Source organism: Jaculus jaculus, chromosome 2 (genome assembly GCF_020740685.1).
Source record: "Jaculus jaculus isolate mJacJac1 chromosome 2, mJacJac1.mat.Y.cur, whole genome shotgun sequence".
Lineage (NCBI taxonomy): Eukaryota > Metazoa > Chordata > Mammalia > Rodentia > Dipodidae > Jaculus > Jaculus jaculus.
Window position 1 is genome coordinate 151,538,562 of NC_059103.1, and position 23,179 is coordinate 151,561,740.

Consider the following 23,179-nt stretch of genomic DNA (forward strand, 5'->3'; position numbering starts at 1 on the left):
GTTTTCCTCATCAGCTGTCACAAATCACTTGCACAAATGTAAGATTTCTCAAACAATTGCTTGTAAAGTTTCATGCTAATGGTTTTTGGCAACAAAAGTGGCACACATGTTAAAAACAAGCAACCTGTCACGCTAGAGCATTCCATTCTCTCCTTCATCTGACAAATCCCACAAGGGAGCTGAGCATGGCTCTAGTGTGAACAAAGAGCGTGCTCCTTTGGAGGTGGCTTTCTAAGTAAGCCCTGATCCAGAATCAAGAACACGAGTGCAAGGTGCACTTGTATAGCCCACTCTGACCACCATCTCTCTGCCACGAGATCACCCTGTGGTGCTGCTGGGTAGAGTTTAAAGGAGACTATCATGTGCTAAAGGCCTTTGGATGTTTCAGTTCACTCATTTGTCCAAGTTTTAAGATAAATCTATCTCAGAAAGATTACCACAACATCAACCAGACACCACTGAAAACTTTTATGTGTGAGGCTTGGGAAGCCATCTATAGTCTTGTTTTCAATCCTTTGAAAATGCTAAACTTGGGCTAGTGATATGGCTTAGTGGTTAAGGCACTTGCTGGCAAAGCCAAAGGATCCAAGTTTGATTCCCCAGTACCCATGTAAGCCAGATACACACATGTATCCAGAGTTCGTTTGCAGTGGCTATAGGCCCTGGCATGGCCATTCTCTTCCACTCCCTCCTTTCCTCTCTCTTCTCTCTCTCTCTCTCCTTGCAAATAAATAAAAGTCTTTTTAAAAACACTAAACTTTTCTTATTCCACAGTCCACAGAAAAACAGGCAAGGAGATAAATTTGACTTGCACCATAATTAGCCAGCCCCTGACCAGAAGACCCGAGCATACTTGCTTTTCAGTGCTATCCATCCTATATGTCATGTTTCATTGGTTTGAATTTATTCTTTGCTTCTGATTATTCTATTGCCAAGATCCAATAAGGCTTTATTTTTCTAGAACTACAGTAGTTTTCAGCTCCAGCCACTTCAAAGTTTGTTCTGATTTGGAGGGCTGCCTACTCTGCTTCACAATAGCAGGAGAGAAAATTTGGCAGAAACCCCTTGCTAAGTTTATAGTCTATGGAAAAGAGACATGACAGATGCATGCCTGCTAATCAGCCACTTTCTGAGGCAGCCATGCATCCAATGGAATGTCCCCTTACCTTGCAGGAGGGACATCAATATTGGAAGAAACAACTTTTCGCTTTTGCTCAAGGAGACAGATGGATCGAGTGTTTTCTTTTTCATGGTCAAGAATCCTGTTGGCTTTTTTGGTGTCTGCTGATTTCACATCCTCCTCCATGGCCAGAGGGAACAAGTGATGAGACATCTTTTTACTAGAGTCACGCTTTAAGTCTTCTGATTGAAACGTGAAGGCCATTTCCCGCTTAAAGCTCCCCACCTGTGAAATGAAACACAGAAATTCTTACCTACAACATCAGCTTTGCCCAGCTATCCTGAGGGGAGACTACCTTTTCTCTGTCTTAGGAGATAATTGTTTAAGTGGGGTACAACACAGATGCAACTAGTGGGCTGGAGGGGTGGCACTGGCATTAAAAGAGTTTGCTCTGAAAACTTGACAACCGGAATTTGTATCCACAGAAGCCACAAAAAGTGGCACGTGCCAACACGCCTAGGGCAATGGGAGGCAGAGACAGGAAGACACTAAAACTCACATGCCAGCTAGCTAGTCTGGTGTTCACAAAGTAGAAGGAAGGACCAACACACTAAGATTGTCCTCTGACCTCCACACACAAACCATGGTCCATGCATACACACATTACGCATGTACGTGTGCATGCACGTGAACACACGCACACACGCACACACTAAAAAAACCACTTAACATTACAAAGTAATATACAATTGATGCAATTGTCATAATATAAAAAGAAAGAATCACAAATAAAAGCCATGCTTTCTTTGAAGATTTCAGAGCATTAGATGAGTACACTTTTATATTTTGGGCTTATTATCATGTTTAACAAAAGACATATAATATGTAAAGCTAAACTTTATTAATACTGACCTTAACCACACCCTGAAATCTAAGAAGAAAAGATCTTAATAAAATACCTCCTAAAGACAGATGATAAAAAGAAGTTAAACTAGCCAGTTATGGTGGCACATGCCTTTAATCCCAGCACTTAGGAGGCAGAGGTAGGAAGAATGCTATGAGTTCAAGGCCAGCCTGAGACTACATAGTGATTTCCAGGTCAGCCTGGGCTAAAGTGAGACCCTACCTCAAAAAAAACAAACAAACAAACAAAAAAGTTAAAGTAATTTTTTAACTAAATGCAACTAGTAAGATATAAGGCAAATATAAAGTTCAGTGAATTGAATCATGTTCTTAGTTTGTAATCATGGTTGGAAAAGAGACTAAAGAAAGGCTGTAACATAATTCTTATTACAGATGAAGGGAGCAACAAATGAATTCAAGTCTCAAAAGGAATCCAACTATCTAGAACCTCCCCCTTTAGTAGAGCCTATTTCAAAATATGCTCACCAGTAAGCCATTTCACACTCTCGTATGACAGGCCTCTCCTGTGGAGTCAGTGTGGGGGTCCATCTGTGGGATCAGTAAGTTTGCACCTACACACTGAAATAGCAGATATGCTTGCTTGTGCAAAAAGACTTTGATCAAACAGAAGCCAAAGCCGTAAGCCCAAGGTGTTTTAAGAATGTGTGTTTGGTAATGGTAGAGTCTAGGTTTAATCACTAGAAATTCTCACACTAAAGGAAAACGTACGTGTGTGTGGCAGTCACAGGACCTGCCCAGAAATGGGTATTTCCAAAGCCATGAACTGGCTTAGAGGGGACAATGACATTTCCAGAGCCAAGAGCTGATGTGGTGGGCAGCATTTCCCATAAGCATGCAGAGCCCTAGGAAGAGCTCTGACTTCTCCTTCCCTATCTTGTCAGGGAAAGTGATGATCAGTTTCTTGTGGGTTTCCTGGCAGACCTACGCTTGGCTCTAAGAAAAACACCCACCATCTTAGATCTACTTGCAGCTCACTAAAAGTCACCTCCGGAACCCTGCATGGTGGTGCATACCTTTAATCCCAGTACTTGGGAGGCAGAGGTAGGAGGATCACCATGAGTTCAAGGCCAGCCAGGAACTACAAAGTGAGTTCAAAGGAAAAGAAATTCATCTCCTATCTTAGAATGCTTTAATGAAGTAAAATAAGGATCCTAAAATATAAAGTGCCCATTTTTAAGGGCTAAGTTTTCATGACATCCAAAATATCACAGAAAGAATAGAACATACTTCCCAAAGATAATGAATGCTCTACGAAGATGCAGTTTAGACAGTAGACAAATTGCAAACATTTTAAATGTCTATCACAAAAGGCTATTTTTGTAACTCCACTTGGATATGAGGGTGACAGGGAGGTACTGTGTCACATCTGTACCAGCCCGTGTCACAAAGGGAAGACTTTAAACACCAGGCTTAAAGGAAAAGCAGAGGCTTTGGTGTAGATGACTACCAAGGCCTTCTTCCTAACAGCCAAATACTGGCAAGGAGTCAAAAATACTAAGCTGAAGCAGTCACTGATATCCACATGCCTCTTGGGGCCAAGCAGACATGAGCGTGACTGCTACCTAGGGTCTTAAAGCAGGAGGGCAACATTACAGGAAATCTAGCTTTTAGTCTCAGTTTTAGAGAAAAATCTGAAACAACCTCAAATAGAATAAATCTATAGAAATGATGTAATAACAGTATGCCATACTATTGGCCAAGGCCTCCTAATAAAATAAATTCTAGTAACATTCAGCAATGTAAGCTATAATTACATTCTAAACAAAAAACTAATCTCTTAATAGCAACAGAGAATTTTTAGGAATGGAATGTATTTCAAAGACCACTGAACCCAACTCCTCGTTTAAAAGTGAATAGAAATAATCAGAAGACAAAAATTGACTATAAAAATGAGTAAGCAAGAAGAGACAAAGTACACGCAGCCATTGCAGACAGACGCTGACTGGATCCTCCATGACATCAGCAGAAACAGCAAAAGGAAGAAGGGCGCCCTTTATTAGAAAGACCCACGGCAGGCTGGGGCTGGCAGTGGGAATTGGAGCTGATTTCAACTGGGCCTGAAGAAACTTTCTGGGATAATGGGATGTCTGGAATTAGACCACAATGATATCATGACAACTGTAAGTTTATTAAGATCCATCGCCCTGTATTCTTACAATGGGCTCCTCCATAGGGCTAGAGAGGAGGAGCTGGAGGAAGAGGAAAAAAGAAGAAACAAGCCTGCAGTGACCTGGTATGGAGAGTGTGTATGCTCCTAAGAACCCCTGGACTAGACATACGGAAATTGTTATGCAGAGATTCGGCCACAAAACTTGTGGGTCTGTATTTTTTATTATTAAATATTTTTATCCTGTGTGTGTGTGTGTGTGTGTGTGTGTGTGTGTGTACTAGGGTCTCTTACCACCGCAGTTGAACACCAGATACACGTGCCATTGTTTTGCACCTAGCTTGATGTGGATGCTGGGGAGCTGAACCTGGACCAGCTGGCTTGTAAGCAAGTGTCTTTAACCAGTGAGCCATCTCCCCAGCGCATTATTGTTTGTAAACACAGGTGCAACAGCATCTCAGGCTGGTGAAAGCAATTGTACGGTTATACAATGCACTGGTAAAATGGGGCTAAAGTCTACTTCCCATTCAAGTCATGTCCCCAAGTTTTCTCATCCATGCAGGAATGACATTTTTAAAATTCATTCCCCTAGAAAGAACTTCTAGTATTTTATTTGCCCCAAAACACACACCCCTTCTCATTTACATAATGCCTTGCTGACAGCCCATTCCTGGTGAGGTTGCAAGGCCTAGTCTGAGGTAGCTTCCTCTTTGAAGCTGGTGCCAATTAACTAAGTGACTCATAAACACAAGCCAATATTCTTCTTAATGGAAACTGTGCCAGCTGAGAAAGCACTATGCTACGGCTCCTCAGCAGACAAAGAATTTAATGACAGAAGACAGCTAGGAACAACAAAAAGCCTGACTGAATGGAGGGAAATCAACAGCAGCATTAAAGGAGCTAAGTGTGAAAAAGAAACAGCAGGTGAGTAACCAGCAAGGCCTCTCACCTCCAGGGCCCAAGGAGGAGAGTACCCAGCCTGGGTAGAAACAGACAGCTTCTGCCAGGACACATCCTTAGTAGCAGGGTCCTCCTAATGGGATCACTCAAAAGTGTGTGACTGCCCATCTCACTGGAGCCTGAGTGGTTTCCAAACCACCACTCCTATCATCCATGCCTGAATGAGTTAGACGCAAACAACCATCCACTTCAGGAGCCTTCAAAGACTCAGCCAGGAAAGTGAAAGAGGGAAGAATTTTTTGAAGGTTTCCTTCTTTTTCTTTTACCACATGAAGATTTGGAAAGCAAAGGTACCAGCAGCTAATGACTGGTGACTTACAGAGTAAAAGTTAGTACCCGATTCCTCACATCAGACAGGCAATTATGAGGTGGAGCATTTACCAGACAAGAGGTTCACTGACCTGAAAATAGGGCTTGAACCAAAAATCTGAGGATGATGCTGGATAAAGCTTCCAAACTAGAAACCTTTAGAATGTATCTATGCTCTGTTAAGGGTTACTTAGGAACACATTCAGATTGCAAACACGTTGACTTGATTTCTCTAATTTATTAAAATGTGCCAGGAAACTACACACAACAAGGATAGAAGTGTGCACGGGTGCATAAAGCTCTTTCTCTTCTTTGCATATTATGCATACACATATGGGAAAAGACAATACACAATTTTAAAAGTGAGATTACCTTTTTTATATTTTATTTTTATTTATGTGTTTGAGAGAGAAAGAAGCAGATAATAGGCATGCCAGGGCCTCTAGTCACTGCAAATGAATTCCAGTTGCATGCACCACCATGTGCATCTGGTTTACATGGGTACTGGGGAATCTAACCTAGGTCCTTAGGCTTCATAGGCAAGGGATATGATGCAGAGTGGAGTTGTGAAGGGGAAAGTGGGGAGAGATTATCATGGTTTATTGTCTATAATTATGGAAGTTGTCAATAATAAAAAAATAAGGTAGGGCTGGAGAGATGGCTTAGCGGTTAAGCGCTTGCCTGTGAAGCCTAAGGACCCCGGTTCGAGGCTCGGTTCCCCAGGTCCCACGTTAGCCAGATGCACAAGGGGGCGCACGCATCTGGAGTTCGTTTGGAGAGGCTGGAAGCCCTGGGGTGCCCATTCTCTCTCTCTCCCTCTATCTGTCTTTCTCTCTGTGTCTGTTGCTCTCAAATAAATAAATAAAAAATTTTTTAAAAATAAGGTAAAATAAATTTTTTTAAATGTGCTATTATATGAAAATATATTTTATAATTACTTCTCAAGAATCTAGTATTTATACAATAATGTCTATTAGTTTTCAGTTATTAGTGTAACGGAAAAAGAATGACTTAAAATAATACACTAATGGGTACTATTATGTCCACTGGTTATCAGCACCTCTCAGTGATCTTGCATTACAGTAACTCCCATCCCATCCCTCCTTCCTACCCAACACAGAAGTATTTCACATACCATATCACAGACACACATTATCAGGGTAATTTCTTGCAAGAGAACAAAGCTGTAATGTTCAATTATGCAAGAATACTCCCAATTACCAATTACCAACTGACAAATAAAACTCAGAATTTTTATTCCAATGAACAGCTTTTGTTTTTCTGGAAGAAGATAATCAGTGTATGTATAAATATGATGTACTTGGGAAAATTGCAAGTTTTTTCACAAGAAGTTCACAGCACCTGGGTAAGTCTTGAATTTCTCTAAATGATGTCCCTTGTAAATGGGACACACTTTCTAAGCTGGGCATTAAAACTCATCAGCCTTTCTCAGTACAGACATCTGCCTTTGTACCAGCAGGATGGTAACAGCACATCCCAAAGAAGGAATGCCTTCTGATGCCACTCACGTCTTTCATCTACCCTGCCTCTGTCTACACCCAAGTACACTCCAGGCCCCTGTTCTCCTAACACACTTCATCAGGTTTACAGTGACAAGATGTCAAAAGGTAGGTGTAGGTATTGTGTGTGTGTGTGTGTGTGTGTGTGTGTGTTTATCTCAACGTTAACTCCTAAAAACACATGTGTATGTGTCTCTAGAAACTACTCTATGTATCTATGTGTCTCCATCCAATCTGAGTTGGGAGCTGACTATGGAGATTAAGATAGCTTTCTAGGAATAATCTGCAGAAAATTGATCCACCTGCCTTCTGGGATTTTCTGAAAAGCAAGAAAGTATTGAAGAGATTCTGGAAAATATCATGAAGTTCAAGTCACGGTGAAATTCTAATAGAGAGCAGGCAAAGAAGATAAGTGAGTGGTCAGTCCCCTTGGCTGATGACTCTCCAAGGCCCCGCCTGTCACCAGGAGTCACAAGGTCACACTTGGCCAATTTTGTAAGAGATATTCTATTCCAGGTTACATGGTGCATATTTAGATTATGTAACTTGATTTCCTAATATGTACACCTTACATGTTCAGTGACCAGTGATAATGACATGACCACCATGTGGGACATCAAATCAAGACTACATTTAAAACATGTTACAAAAGGAGACACAAACTTCTACTAATAATAGAAACTGATTCAATTTAAAAATATTACTATTAAGACTCATGCTCAATGATAGATGAGATCCTTGAAATATATCCAGGGGTGAGAGAGCTCAGTGTGGTACTTTGGTTCATAAAGTTAGGTGTTCTGAATGCTAGGTCCCCAGCTGATGGCAATTTGGAATTTAAGCCTCTTAGAGACAGTATATTGTTGGGGGTGGGCGTATGGGTGTTATAGCCAGCTTTCCCTTGCCAGTGTTTATCACACTCTGTTGCTGTTGTCCACCTGATGTTGGCAAGGAGGTGATGTCCACCCTCTGCTCAATGCCATCATTTTCCTCTGCCATCTTGGAGCTGCCCGTAGAGTCCATAAACCAAAATAAGCCCTTTCCTCCCACAAGCTGCTTTGGTCAGGTGTTTTCTACCAGCAAGGTGAAGCTGACTGCAACAGTCAATAAGGTAAGTGTTTGCCTCACAAGCATGAGGACCTGATCCCCAGTACCCATGTTAAAAACAACTAAATAAATAAAAATAAAACTTGACATAGTTGTACACACCTCCTCTGATACCAGCATTAGGGGGCAGAGAAGGGAGGATCAAACAATTATTTGCTGAGCAGCCAGTCTTCTAATTAGTGAGCTCCAGATCCATGTGAGACCTTGTTTCATAATGAAGCGGACAGCATTCTTGAGGATGACACTTGAGGTTGTCTGGCCTCCAAAAGCATGCACACACACACATGCATTAGAAAAAGAAATAGTGTCATATGGAATCCTCCAGTTTTGGACAATGGAACACTCAGGAGCTGTAGGTCGTTGCTAGAAAATTTTCAGTGCCAGGGATGGAATACCTTCAGTGAGTTGTTGGCCAGGGAGGTCCCTGATGCCCCCAAAACATATGCCAATACCGAGGCCCTTGTTTTCCCACCAGGAATAGATGGTAAGACCCTACTGCTGAAGACTCTACATAGCTGGGGCTGTAAGGCCACTGAGAAGTCCTGATGGAACTGAGCTGATAACCTCCTCCATATAGACCAGCTGACAGAAAGCTGGAAGAAGCCATTCTACATGTAGTTCAATGGGAAAAAGAGATAACATCAGTGAAGATACTCAACAGTGTACACTGCAAACCTTATAATTGACCAGCCAGGCCAAATGAGCCAACAGGTGCAATAGTGGCATGTCTAGCATGGTGGAAACCAACTGCCCTCCAGTTGCACTCCTTGGGATAGAATACATCCCTGATACTGAAAACTTAAAACAGGTAGTCATGAGCCCTAAGGGTGTAACATCTGCTGATGTCTGGATAAATGTATATACTATGTATCTCAAACTGCCCAGTAAGCACTTCTCTTAATATCCATACCCTTATATTAATACTACTCTCACTTTGGGTAGAGAATCTTCTCCTTTCAGATAGCAGTGACCTTGGGACAACTCAGAAGGTATCATAGTGCTGGAAAGAAGTGACTGGAGTACTGAGTAATATCTTTTTTTAATTTTTTATTCAATTTTTATTTATTCATTTGAGAGAGACAGAGAGAGAAAGAGTCAGAGAGAAAGACAGAGAGAGAATGGGCATGCCAGGGCCTCCAGCCACTGCAAACAAACTCCAGATGCATGTGCCCCCTTGTGCATCTGGCTAATGTGGGTCCTGGGGAATCGAGCCTTGAACTGGGGTCCTCAGGCTTCACAGGCAAGTGCTTAACCGCTAAGCCATCTTTCCAGCCCCTGAGTAACATCTTCATCATACCTTCCAAGGCTCAGGGTCTAATGAGGAAGAGGTCGCAGAAAGAATGTAAGAGCCAAAGGAAGGGTAGTAGTACTCCTTAAAATGTGCTCCCTCCAGACAGAAAATGGCCTGAATATCCATGACCTCACAGTGCCTGACACTACCTACACAAGACCATCATAAGAGGAGGAAAAGACCATGACATCAAAATAAAAGAGGGACTGATTGAGATGGGGAGGGGAGATGATGGAGAATGGAATTTCAAAGGAGAAAGTGGGGGGAGGGAGGTTATTACCTTGGGATATTTTTCATAATCATGGAAAATGTTAATAAAAATTGAGAAATAAAAATAAAATAAATAGTGTCTAAAAGTAGTCAACAGATCTCTACTCCCTTACTTCAGACTAAATTCTTCAAATTTTATGCTAGGTTCACAGGAAAAAGTTGGATGGCAGAGCTTGCCATTCCTAGTGAACTGCTGTAGTGGAAGCACTTTAAAACAACTGCTTGCAATTAGCAGTCCCGTGATTATACTATTCCCTCAGCACTCTGAAATCACTGAAGGGTTTGCTGGCTGTTTTTTTTCCTCAAGTGTATTATTTTTCTACACAGAGACAGAGAACCTTATCTATGACAACCAGACTGGCTTAGTGGTAGTGTTCATGGGGAGATAATAAAAAGTCAGGGACAGGGTTGAAACTTTTGTTGGGTTTTGGAATCAAGCTTTCAAGGCGCAGAGCTACACGATCTCAGCAATTAGTATTGCTAGTGCTGGGTTTACTACTGCAAGTGTTAACTTTAATATCCTGACAATTTAATATTCAGCAAACCATGACTTGGCCTGGTTAAAAGCAGATTAGTCAGCAGCACATTTAGGATGGAAAGTTATTGCAAAACCCTAGTGGAAGACGACTTGGCTGAGGTTCCAGCCTTCTATTAACATTATGTAAGTGAGAACACACAACTTGGGTGTTTTTGTAGATCTTGTCAGAAAAGCCTTGAATAGAAATAATCATTTCTGTAAAGTCCAATATTAAACTCAAGCTCAGCTCAGTTAACTTATTTATTTTCCCAAATAAAGAGACAGAGGGAAAGTTAGATTCATAATAGGTCAACTTTATTGGAGTTAACTTTAGAATTTGAATTTTGGACTTATATTAATTAGATATGCTACTTGCTTTACACAGCTCAAAGATTAAATCAGCCAACAGGTAACAATCCTGTGGACTTGACCTTCAGAACATGTCTAGAGTCCTCATCCCTCCACAAATACCACTTAGGTCAAACCACCATGTGGATTTGTACACTCACTCGGTCAGCTGCCCCCAGGAGCCCCCTTCCTTCTCTGGGCTGAGCTAACCTTTCCCGGTCTCTCTCAGTACTCGGCAGCTATGTCTTCAGCTGCGGTCAGGTCACAGCGCTCCTGGCTTCCCTGCTCTCCCCAGAATCAAATCCTCCTGGGCTTCACATGATCTGGCTCCCATCTAGACAACTTTCTCCCTCTCCTACTTCCTCCTACTTCTCCTGCTTCCACCCCTGCTACAGTGTAGGCCTAAAATGTCCTCCAATGGCCCACATCTTAAAGGCTTGGTCCCTAGGTCAGTACTAGAGGGATGTAAGAGAAAGACATGGGGCTGACTGAGAAGTCTTCACTGGGCAGTGGGAGGGGGGGTACCCTCAAAGGTCATGCTAGCCACTAGGCTTGTCTCTTCAGGTTTCCTGACCACAACATGAAAGGGTGTCCTCTGTCACATGTCCACAGTGATGGTCCTACTAACACAAAATGAAGCCCCCCCCCCCAAGCTAGATGAAAAAAGGAACTTTTTTCTCAGAAGGGGGCACATGACAGTAATTGTAGCACTGGAAAGGGTGAGGAGGAGACTCGGGAGTTTAAGCTAGCCAGAGCTGCATAGTGAGACTGTTTAATCCAAACCAAGTGGATTCTCTCTGGTATTCTGTTATAGTAATGGAAAGGTGACTACCAGACCCTCATCCTTGCTGCCCCTAAACATGCCAGGCATACCACTGCCCAAGGACCTTTCCACTGCTCCTCCAATTTCCTGAAAATACCCTTCCATCACATACATTCTGGCTTACCGCTTCGTCCTGCTTTGCTGAAACCTCTCTTTCTTTGGGACGCCAACCTTGGCCTCCTCACCTAGAGCTGCCGGGCTCCTTCCCACGCCCCTCCACTGCATTCTTTGCATTGTAGCACCTGCAGCATCATCGCAACCTGGGATTACCATGTGGGCCAGTCTATGTGAACGTTAGCTTACAAAGACATTAAGTGAAGTTCTGGTTTAGTTACGAATGTGTTCCCAGGACTGTGACCAGGTCTACAGCAGGGAGGTCACTCATGGAATAAACAAGTGAAGTCAGGTGACTACAGATGTTAAATGACAGCCCAGCCAATATAAGTGTATGGCAGGTAAATGCCAAGTTCACCTAGCTGCCAAGTGTGAGGTCACAGAATCCCTCAGTGTCAAAGAAATGTCCTAAGCCACTAGTTGTGAAATAGCAAATTGTGCTATCATTTGGGGAAACAAAATGGTCACCATCTTAATCTTCTTATAAAAGTTTTGAGCTTTATTTTATGGAGGATTTTAATAAATAAATAAATTTACTTATTTATAAGCAGGAAAAGAGAGAGAGAAAGCACACATGTGCAAGAATGGACAAACCAGGGGCTCTAGCTGCTGTAAATGAACTCCAGGTGCATGCTCCAGTTTGTGTATTTTGCTTTACATGGGTACTGGAGAATTGAACCCAGGCTGTTGGACTTTGCAAGCATGTGCCGTAACTGCTGAGACATCTCTCCAGCCTTATACAGGATTTTATTTCCAGAAATGCAACCTTTATTTTATAACAAAATATATGAAGAACACATGGCTTGTTTTATTTTTTAACATTTTATTTGTTTATTTGGGAGAGAAGGAGAAGAGAGAGAATGGGTGAGCCAGGGACTCCTGCCACTGCAAATGAACTCCAGACACTTGTGCTACTTTGTACATCTGACTTTAAGTAGGGAACTGGGGAATCAAACCCAGGCCATCAGGCTTTGCAAGAAAGCCCCTATAACTGTTGAGCCATCTCTCCAGCCCTTGTTTTCTTTTTCAATTATGGGACTCTCAATCTTCTGTCTATACATATCACTAGAATAACCCAGGACAAATATGTAGAGGTAAGGCAAAATTTCAGATACAAGTCACAGTTAATATGACATAAAATTTGAATTCCTGGGTAGTGAAGATTCCATCCTATAGGGCAAAGTGTTTGTGGCAGGCTATAAATCAGCCTGGTCCCACGTATGCCATACAATATTTCTGCTCACCTGTCTGTGGCTCACAGTAATATAAGCCCACTTATTTTCCCCAATAAGTTCTAACATTTACATTAAGAATAAGATTAATGAGGCTGGAAGAATGGCTTAGTGATTAAGGTGCTTGCCTACAATGCCTAAGGACCCAGGTTCAATTCTCCAGTACCCACATAAGCCAGATGCACAAGGTGGTGCATGCATCTGGAGTTTGTATGTAGTGGCTGGAGGTCCTGGCATGCCCATTCTTTCTTCCTCTCTCTCTCTCTCTCTCTTTCTCTCTCTCTCTCCCCATCTGCCTCTTCTTCTCCATCTCTCAAGTAAATGAATAAATAAAATATGTATTAAAAAAGAGAAAAAGAATAAAATTAATGATAATAAATTCTCCCATTGTTTCTTCCCTATTTAAATTATAGTGAATACTTTATGCTGATAAGAATTCAAGCCCCACTCAACTTTTTTTTTTTTTTTTTTTTTTTGGTTTTTCGAGGTAGGGTCTCACTTTAGCCCAGGCTGAGCTGGAATTCATTATGGAGTCTCAGGGTGACCTTGAACTCACAGCAATCCTCCTACCTCTGCCTCCCAAGTGCTGGGATTAAAGCCATGCACCACCATGCCTGGCTAGCATTTTTAATTATTTGCAAATTTCTTTCTGAAGGAACACAAGGCCCCTGTTTTATGGAGGAACAGTTGATACACACAAGACCTAAAGGCTATAATGACCACACAGAGATTCCCTAACTGCCAATGGCATTGCAGGGAGAGCTGGGCTTGTCACCTGTTCTGAGCCCTACTGAACTCCGAAAGGGCCCTCTGGAGACCACAAACTTACAGAGCCTTCCTAGGTGTCTGCACTCCCATGTGGGCATGGCCCTAATCCTAGACACACACAGCCACAGAACGGAGCTTCACAGGAAGGAGGCCAGTAGAGTTTCTGTTCTTTCTTTCTTTTGTATTTGTTTTTGTTGTTGTTGTGGGGTATTTTTGTTGTTATTTTTTTTTTTTCCCGAGTAGGGTCTCACACTAGCCCAGGCTGACCTGGAATTCACTATGTAGTCTCAGGAGGGCCCCAAACTTAAGGCGATCTTCCTAGCTCTGCCTCCTGTGTGCTGGGACTAAAGGTGTGCGCCACCACAGCTGGCTATTGTTGTTGTTTTCGGAGATAGGGTCTCACTCTAGCACAAGCTGACCTGGAATTTACTTTGTATTCTCAGGGTGGCCTCAAACTCACAGCGATCCTCTGTCTCCAGGGTGCTGGGACCACGCCCAACTAGAGTTCATGTTCTTAGGGGCTAAGCCATCACTTGCTACTGACTAGAAATCAGACCAGTTTGGGAAATGTGCTTTCCCAACCAAAACATACACCTCAGAACAGAGGTTAGAACTGCGCTGGAGAATGTACTTCTGAAACAAATCTATTCCCCACCCTCGGTGCTGGGGAATGAACGCAGGGCCTCATGCAGTCTAGGTAAATGCTCTATCACTGAGCTGCATCTCCATCCCCCTTGAATCAATTCTTTGAGGGAAGATCATGTTTTTATGACTAACACATGACCATCTGAATCCTTTCCTTAAAGAACCTGATGAATGTGATGAGAGTGAGCCAGGCCTGGATGTCAGTTTGCCACAGGCAGTATGGGTGAACAGGCCAGCCCTGCCCAGAAGAAAGTAGACATAAGAGGATCAGAGGAGCAGAAGGGAAAGAAGGGGGGGGGGAGACTGCAGGGAAATAGGAGGGGAGGCAGGAGCTGCCAGGGACAGACAGGCAGTGGCAGGAGCTGCTTGTTCCCCAGAGTTTCAATGTGGGTCTGAGTCTGAACTCCTAATTTGTCCTTAATCAAAATCCCCACCCCACCCTTATCACTTTACTTTGTTTATGGCTATAACTCTGAACTGGTTTCAGATTCTTCCAACCAAGAGTTGGACTAACAAACCCAGCATAATTTATGTGGCAATGAGCCAGGCTTTGTGGCTGAGACCTATAAATCCCAGCTACTGCAGAGGTTTAGGCAGGGGGATTGCAAATTCAAGCCCTGGGTGGACTACAGCCTCAGTAACTTAACAGTACCATGTCTCAAAATGAAACAGAAAAACACAGGAGGGCTGAGCACGGTGCACTGGTGCAGCACATGTACAGCACGCAGGACGCCTCAGGTCAACTCCTGATACGACACAAACCTAGAGCTGCAAATCTTTCACATCCATCCATTACGGTCAGAAAGACTCGTCATGTTAAAATTTACAGAGCACAAAAGAAACAAATTGTAAGGAAAAGAAAAGGACATTGTTTGCTGAGAGTTTCTTCTTCAACATACATTTCAGTTAAATGACAATTTATAATTCCTTTGGGTAATAAACAGCAAGAGAAATCAAAGACAAGCTGAACACTAATGAATTCACATTTCAGCCTGGACTGCACTCTTAATTCACAGTTAGTCAAGTATCGTACTAGCTGAACAGATGACTAAATAAAATCTGCTAATCAATGCAGCTAGAGGGTACTTAAGAAATTAGACAATACACATGAGAATAAGTTTGTCTATCTGCTCATGGTAAACGTATACTGCAGGCCTGACACGTGCAGAAAAGAGCAGATGGCACTAGGAGTGGGAACACAGGCTTCACAGGAGGAAGGCCTGGCTGAGCTGGGAAGATGAGTGGAGGAAGACCTACAAGTAGAAAGACATCCCCCAGGACTAGAGCACAGGTTTAGCATGCGTGAGGACCTTGGTTTGATCCCCAACTCTTGCCAAAGAAAACAGAAAAAGAAAAGGTCTGCTCCAGGGGTCCTGTCTTCCTGCCTATGGGTGATGAGCAGCTGGGCCAGCCGTAATAAATATGCACGGGTGTGTGTGTCACACGTGAATATGTATACATGTATAAACACACATACACACATCTCCTGGTGGTCCTGCTCCTGCGACGGGATAAAGAACTTATTTTCCCCCCTCTCCCCCAGTATTCTAAACACTTAGAGGCAGAGAACAATTTTGCTCAGTGTTGTATCCCAAGTACGTGCTTATATTGAGCACTCACTGAGTATTTCATGAATAATGGCTAAACTGATGTCATTACGAAGGTAATATGGCTGGCTGGAGAAATGGCTCAGCGGTTGTGTGCTTCCTGCGCAACCAGCGGGGGCCCTGAAACAGCTCAAGTTTAATTCTCCAGAACTCGCGCGAACTGCTGGGCATGACCATGCTCCCCTGTCACTGCAGAACGCAAAGGGGAGCAGAGGGTAGGAAACTGCCCAAGCTTGGGACTCACAGCAAGCTCAGGCATCAGACTGACTGCAGCTCAAACAAGAACAAGCGGAAGAGTGAGGGTGCAGACCACCCAATGCTCACTTCCGGCCACCACAGGAGCGCTGCATAGGTACATGGATGTGCATGCCCCCCACACCCCATGTCACATACACATAAGCACAAAGGAAGAAGGTGGTGACATGGCAATGGTACTAAAAGGACAATCTGAAACCAGACCAGATGTGATGGCCCTCTTGTTCACAGTACTGAGGTGCGCACAGAATGCAGTCCTTAGTGTAAGGCAATTAAAACCACCTCACATACGTTACTGACACAAATCCCAGGATACCTAAAGACAAAGCTCATTACCTAAGTGTTATGGTCAGGGGGCCAAGGCACAAAGTAGGCCCATGACAGAGTGAAGACCTCAGAGTTACCCCCATGGCATGCTCTCCACCCTTTCCATTGGCAAGCAAACATGCCTCAGGGTCTCTTACCTGCAAAAAGCTTCTTTTGACTTGTTTCTGCTCTTCTTTTGTCTCTTTGCTCAAGTCCCTGTCATGGTCAAGTTACCCTTAGAGCTGTCTCCTCGAACTGTCTTCACCACTTCCTATTTCCTCTTCTGACAATTCACCTCTACTTCTACCAAAGCTATGGTAACATCAAAAGGATACTTTTCCTACATTCACAACTGAAATAGTTACCCCAATGTTTAATAATAAACACTTTTTTGGTGTTTGTGTGTATAGTGTGGTATGTGTCTTGTATACATGCATGTGCAGAAGCACGTGTAAAGAGACCAGGGAGAATGTTGGGTGTCCTCCTCTATCTCCATTCCATGTTGTTTCCTTGAGACACAGCCTCTCTGAACATAGCTTTACTGTTTTCAGTCATACTGGCTGTTGCAGTCAGGTTCACATTGCTGGTACAAATCACCCAACAAAGAGTAGCTTGTGGGAAAAAAAGAGGTTTATTTTGGTTTACAGGCTCAAGGGGGAAGCTCCACAATGACAGGGAAAACAAGGGCATGAGCAGATGGTAGAAATTACCCCCTGGCCAATATGGTGGACAACAGAGACAGGAGAGCATGCCAAACACTAGCAAGGGGGAGCTGGCTATAACACCCATAAACCCAGCCCCAACAATGCACAGCCTCCAAGAGGCTTTAATTCCCAATTGCCATCAGCTGGGAACCTAACAGCCAGAACACCTAAGTTTATGGGAGACACCTGAATCAAACCACCCAATTCCACACCTGGCCCCCATAAACCAATAACCTTACATGATGTAAAATACAATGCATTCAGTCCAACTTATAAGTACCCATAGTTTTTATCAATCCCAATGATAATCATAATCCAAGGTCTTTTTTAAATATTGTATTTTATTTATTTGACAGAGAAAGAGGGATAGAGAGAGAAAGAGAGAATGGGCATGCCAGGGCCTCCAGCCACTGCAAACGAATTCCAGACACATTTGCCTCCTTGCACATCTGGCTAACGTGGGTCCTGGGGAATGGGTCTCTTGGCTTGGTAGGTAAGCACCTTAACTGCTAAGCCATCCTTCCAGCCCCCAAAGTCTTTTAACTGAATCATAATGCCAAAAAATCTCCACTCCACCAAAAAAAAAAAAAAAAAAAACCATAATGGCACAGAATAAATACACTGCAAAAGATGGCATTGGGCACAGCAAAGAAATATTCAACCAATACAAGATTTAAAACAACCAGGGCAAACATCAAACTCTGTAGCTTCAAATCCAGTAACTCTAGCCAGTTACAGATCTCCAAGGCCGATAATTCTAACCAACAACAAATCTCTGGCATTCCAATTCTGCCCCTCCAGCTAGGCTACTCACAGTCCTAGAAAACTTCATCTGGGGCTGGCAGTTCTCCTTAGCAGCCATCTAGTGGTCCCGGGATCTCCACTGGGTCTCCACTGCAAGCCACGGTTCATCCTCATGGCCCCATGGGGTCTCCATGTAGGCATCAAGCAAACCTGCTTCACACTGCCCATGGCTGTTTCCAAAACACAAGACTGTGTTACAAACTCAATGACCTTCTCATTCCTGCATTTCTTATACTCCACAATACCAGGTAGGGTGCCAATTTGTTCATCCAGAGGGGAATAAAGCAGACTTTGAAGAACAGGACACTTCTTGAGCACTCAGGCCCATCAAAACAGTCTACATTCTTTCTATTGCCCAATCTCAAAGGTTGTAATCTCTCAATTGCAGCTGAACAAGCAGCAGTTCACCCAAAGATTTTTCTTTCTGTGCCAAATCCCTTTGCTCACACCAGTTCATTTCTACGCCAAACAACCCTGTACAACTTCTCAAGACACAGTCATAACAACAAGCTTCTCACACAAACTACTAGGTTCAGGCAAAGCTCTTTCACACCCTCATAAGCCAAACCTCACAGTCCATAGTTCTTACTGCATTCAGGTCTTTCAACTCTGACCAGAATAATCCATCAAGCTGTACTTACAGCACCGCAAGGCATCACTTAGGCCAAGGTTTCAAATCCTTCCACATTCCTCTTGAAAATCAGCTCCAAAAGGTCAAAGCCATACATCAGGTGTCTAGCAGCAATCCCACTCCTCGGTACCACTTTACTGTTGCACTCAGGTTCGCACTGCTGGTAGAAATCACCCAACCAAGTGCAGCTTGTGGGAAAACGAGGTTTATTTTAGCATGCAGGCTCAAGGCGAAGCTCCACGATGATAGGGAAAATGACGGCATAAGCAGAGGGTGAACATCAACCCCTGGCCAACATATGATGGACAACAGGGACAGGAAAACATGCCAAACACTAACAAGGGGGAGCTGGCTATAACACCCATAAGCCCTCCCCCAACAATACACTGCCTCCAGGAGGCTTTAATTTCCCTAACTGCCATCAGCTGGGGAACCTAGCATTCAGAACACCTAAGTTTATGGGGGACACCTGAATCAAACCACCACACTGGCTGGCCAGCAAGCCCCATTATTCTCTGGTCTCTGCCTCCCATGGCATTGGGATTATCAGTGCACATGGCCACCCAGCTTTCCCCATGGGTGCTGGGGATGGAACTCAGGCCATCATGCAGTGCAGCAAGTGTTCTTACTCACTGAGCCATCTCCCCAGTCCAATAGTAAACAGTTTTCTTTTGAAAAATTTATATACTTATTTGCAAGCAGAGAGAGAAGTAGGGACGGAGAACGGGCCCACCAGGTCCTCTTGCCACTGCAAATGAACTCCAGACACATGACACTCTGTGCATCTGTCTTTACATGATACTAGGAAACCAAACCCAGGCTTTCAGGCTTTGCAAGCAAGCACCCCTAGCCACTGAGACATCCCTCCAGCCAATCACTTTTCAGTCTCCTTTCTTGACAACACTCAAGACAATCAGCTTTAATGAAGCATCATTTCCTTGGCTTTTGACCTAATAACCAGTCCCAATTCTTATTTGCAGACAACAGAATTTCCTATCTATGTTAAGCATAAAGATTGTTAGTAGCTCCTGTATTGACTAGAAGCTGGGAGAGAGTGTGTGGGAGTGAAGTCTAACCCCGTCAGCAAGAAGTAACACAGGGTTGCCTCCTTTCGCTCTTTTCTCATGACAACAGGGACTGGTTGCTGGCACTTCGCTGCAAATGCCTCCCCAGCACAGGAGCCTCAGCCACTGTGTGCGCCAGAATACTTCTTCCGCATGTGGCTAACACCCACCATTGCCCCTCTGTGCATGTGGTGGCACCCCTCATGCGGGTACACTGCTTCAGTAGAATGTGAGTCACACACAGAATTCTAGCAGCAAGGTAAGCTGGGACATGCTAGCCACAGCAGTAGGGGAAAATAATACAGAAGGTAATGGCAGAGGCGTTGAATGAGCCAATCTGCAATATATGCACCACACACCGTATGTTCTGGATTTTTTGTTGTTGTTGTTAACTTTTGCAACCTCTTCTGTCAGCCTTCTCCAGCATATTTCAGCCCCTGGGTGTGTGTCTCCATTTCAGTTACCACCACTATTTTCCACTGAGACTACTGTAGGAACTGCTGACGCGTCTCTCTCATACTAGTCTTCGCTCCCGATAAGCCACGTGTTATTGTGAGAATCAAATAAACATGACTTTATAAAATACTATTGCCAAGTACTCCTAGTTATAAATATTAAACTTTGAAACATACAATTTAAGTACACATCCACCTTCTTCATATGAATTGAAGGTGCTAGGAAGATCCTTAGAAGAAGAATATAAACCAAGGGCTAGGGATGATCTTAGAAAGTCCACAAACAATCTCACAACTCTAGTTAATCTGAAAATATTTCAGGGGGGCTGGAGAGATAGCGGGTAAGGCACTTACTTGCCTGCAAAGCCTAAGGACTCAGGTTTGATTCTCCAGGTCCCATGTAAGCCAGATACACAAGGTGGTGCATGCGTCTGGGGTTCGCTTGCAGTGGCCAGAGGCCTTGGCACGCCCATTCTCTCTCTCTCTCTCTCTCTCTCTCTCTCTCTCTCTCTCTCTCTCTCTCCCCTCTCCGTCTCAAATAAATAAAAATAAAAACTTTTAAAAAATCTCAGGAAAAGGAGTCTACCTTTGCTACAAAGTCATAGGAGGCTGGAAATCCCAGACTTGACATTTACTAGGTGGGAGGTTCACCATGGGAAAGTTTTGTTGCTATTTAGGTTAGCTTTGTGTTGTTTTTGTTTTTAATTTGTATCTCTGACCTTCAAGTTCAGTCAACATCTATTTAACAGCAAAGACAGGTTAGTTGAAAAGACTGAGTGGAAAGGCCTAGAAAAGTAACTGATTTTTTGATGGCGAACAGGCAATGGACTATAGGCCTCTGGCAATACCTTACCAAGAATTGGTTTGTCATGGTGATGGTTAATGAAGTGTGGTGACAACTATCCTGGAGGCTCAGTGGAGCAGGGGTCATGAACGCAGGAAAGGAGGCACTTGTGAGGAGCCTGGGGCTCTGTGCAGAGGGAACAATACATAGGCAGGTAAGTCCTCTGCGTTGGAAGCAAGTCATAAATACAAATCGTAAGAGCACCACAAAGCGAGATTAAACCCCATACCATCATCCAAAAAGCCTTTGTCTTGAGTGAGTCCAGGGAAGCACGTTAGGTCATCTGGATCTCAGGCCACCACCTGTATTATTCCATGTCCTGAGCCCAACCTACACCCAAGAAAGTGGAGCCACAGCAGGAGATGGGGGCAGGCAGTGGCAGGAAGGGAGAATTCAGCAAAGGCACACCTTATTCTACGGCCCAGTGTGTGTGTAGCAACACCATCCTCAAATCAGTGGGACCCACATATGGGTCTCTCCTTCAGAAAGCAAGCCCACCAGCTAGGAAATGCAGCCACCCGCTGACAGCCGGATTCATGTGCAACTCAAGAAATGTGCCAAAAAGTCTACTCTGCCAGCCTGTCCCTGTGGCTGTCCATTACCACAAAGTAGAATTGATTCCTCACCAGCATTTCTCAGATTCCTTCCCTATGAGCTGACTCAGTAAGTAATGTTTAAAAGCAGGAACTTGGGGCTGGAGAGATGGCTCAGTGATTAAGACCTAATGATCTGGGTTCAATTCCCCAGAACCCATGTAAAGCCAGATGCAGAAAATGACACATTGTGGTGGTTTGGTTCAGGTATCCCCATAGACACTGATGTTTTGAATGCTAGGTTGCCAGCTAATGGAGATTTGAAAATTAATGCCTCCTGGAGGCAGTGTATTGTTGGGAGCAGGCTTATGGTTGTTATAGCCAGTGTCCCCTTGCCAGTGTTTGGCACACTCTCCTGTTGCTGTTGTCCATCTGATGTTGCCCAGGAGATGATGTCCACCCTCTGCTCATACCATCATTTTCCCCTGCCATCATGGAGCTTCCCATTGAGTCCATAAGCCAAAATAAACCTTTTTTCCCCACAAGCTGCCCTTGGTCAGGTGATTTCTGTCAGCAATGTGAACCTGACTGCAACATGCATGCATCTAGAGTCTGTTTGCAGTGGAAGGAGACCCTGGCATACCTACTCATATTCTCTCTCTTTCTCTCTCTCTTAAAAATATTTTATTTTTTTAAAGTAAGATCTTTATGATTAATTTGTACATGTTATGGTTTGAATGTTGCTCCAAAACACAGGAATTTACCTGCCATGGTGATGGCTTCAGGGGTGGTTAGGTCATAAGAAATGTCACAATCTCTAGAACATTGTAATTCTCCTATCAGGGGAGGGGCTATACCAGAAAAGCATTTTTGTATGTGCACCTCCTCCACAGGCCGCATTCTAAAGTCCCAAGACATGAGATTGGTTCCTCAGTCTTGTACTGCCCAGCTCATAGAGCTATAGGAAAAACACTTTATTGTATTATAAATGACCCAGTCTGTGGTATTCTGGGTTAGCTATGTACAATGAGTCAAGAGATTTCAATATGGTACCATTTAATTTAGCACACACAATGATAGAATTTGTTGGAAGTAGAATTTTATAAGTAGTTCTACAGGCATCCTATACCAATAATCTCTTTATAAACACAACTGTGGGGCTCTTACAGCCCAGTTATACGAAATGAGACTTGGCTGGCTGCCAAATACTACTTATCACAAGACCCTCCACAGAGCAAATGATTAATGTGTGTTTATGGGCGTCAAAGGTCACACATTCAGTTTTAAACACACTGAAGTCTTTTATAAACATGTTACTATCTGAAGGATAGTCTGCAAAAGGAAGTGAAATATGCACAAGCCATACTTGACTCTCTAGCTTCAAAAGGCAAATACGTTGTTTACAGCCAGAAAGAAATGCATTCTTCCAGGAAATCAGCAGACGAACGATAGACACTATATAAACACCTTCTGTATCTTTGTAGAACACAACTTTTCAGTATATGTTAATACATTAATTCGTAGCTAAAACACTTCTTAATTTTCTCATTTAAAGATCATTTTCAAAGAACGCTTTATAAAAGAAGTTGTCTAAATGATTTCAAAGAAGGTAAAAATTCTAAAGCTTGAATATTTATTTCAACCCACACACACCAGTCTCCTGTTCCCAGACATACTAAGAAATATATTTTAGAAGACCTTTGAAAAGAGTGTTCACTTGGAAAGTCATCATTCATTCAACAAATATTTTCACTAGGAACTGTAGGAATGAGGGATATAGGTGAGTGTGTATGTGTGTGTGTGTGTGTGTGTGTGAGAGAGAGAGAGAGAGAGAGAGAGAGATTAAAAGTCCCTGAACCTAATCCCAGCACTCGGGAGGCAGAGGTAGAAAGATTGCTGTGAGTTCAAGGCCAGCCTGAGA

General features: G+C 43.3%; 1 protein-coding gene across 2 annotated transcripts in view; it reads right to left on the minus strand.

The window, feature by feature from the left end:
- Nucleotides 1–23,179, minus strand: part of Znf704 (zinc finger protein 704) — a 236,754-nt gene that overhangs the window by 177,725 nt on the left and 35,850 nt on the right. For both annotated transcript variants that reach the window (XM_045142915.1, XR_006635730.1), the window contains exon 2: nt 1,167–1,405. In XM_045142915.1, the coding sequence (XP_044998850.1) occupies nt 1,167–1,405 (239 nt within the window). The remainder of the gene's footprint in view (nt 1–1,166; nt 1,406–23,179) is intronic.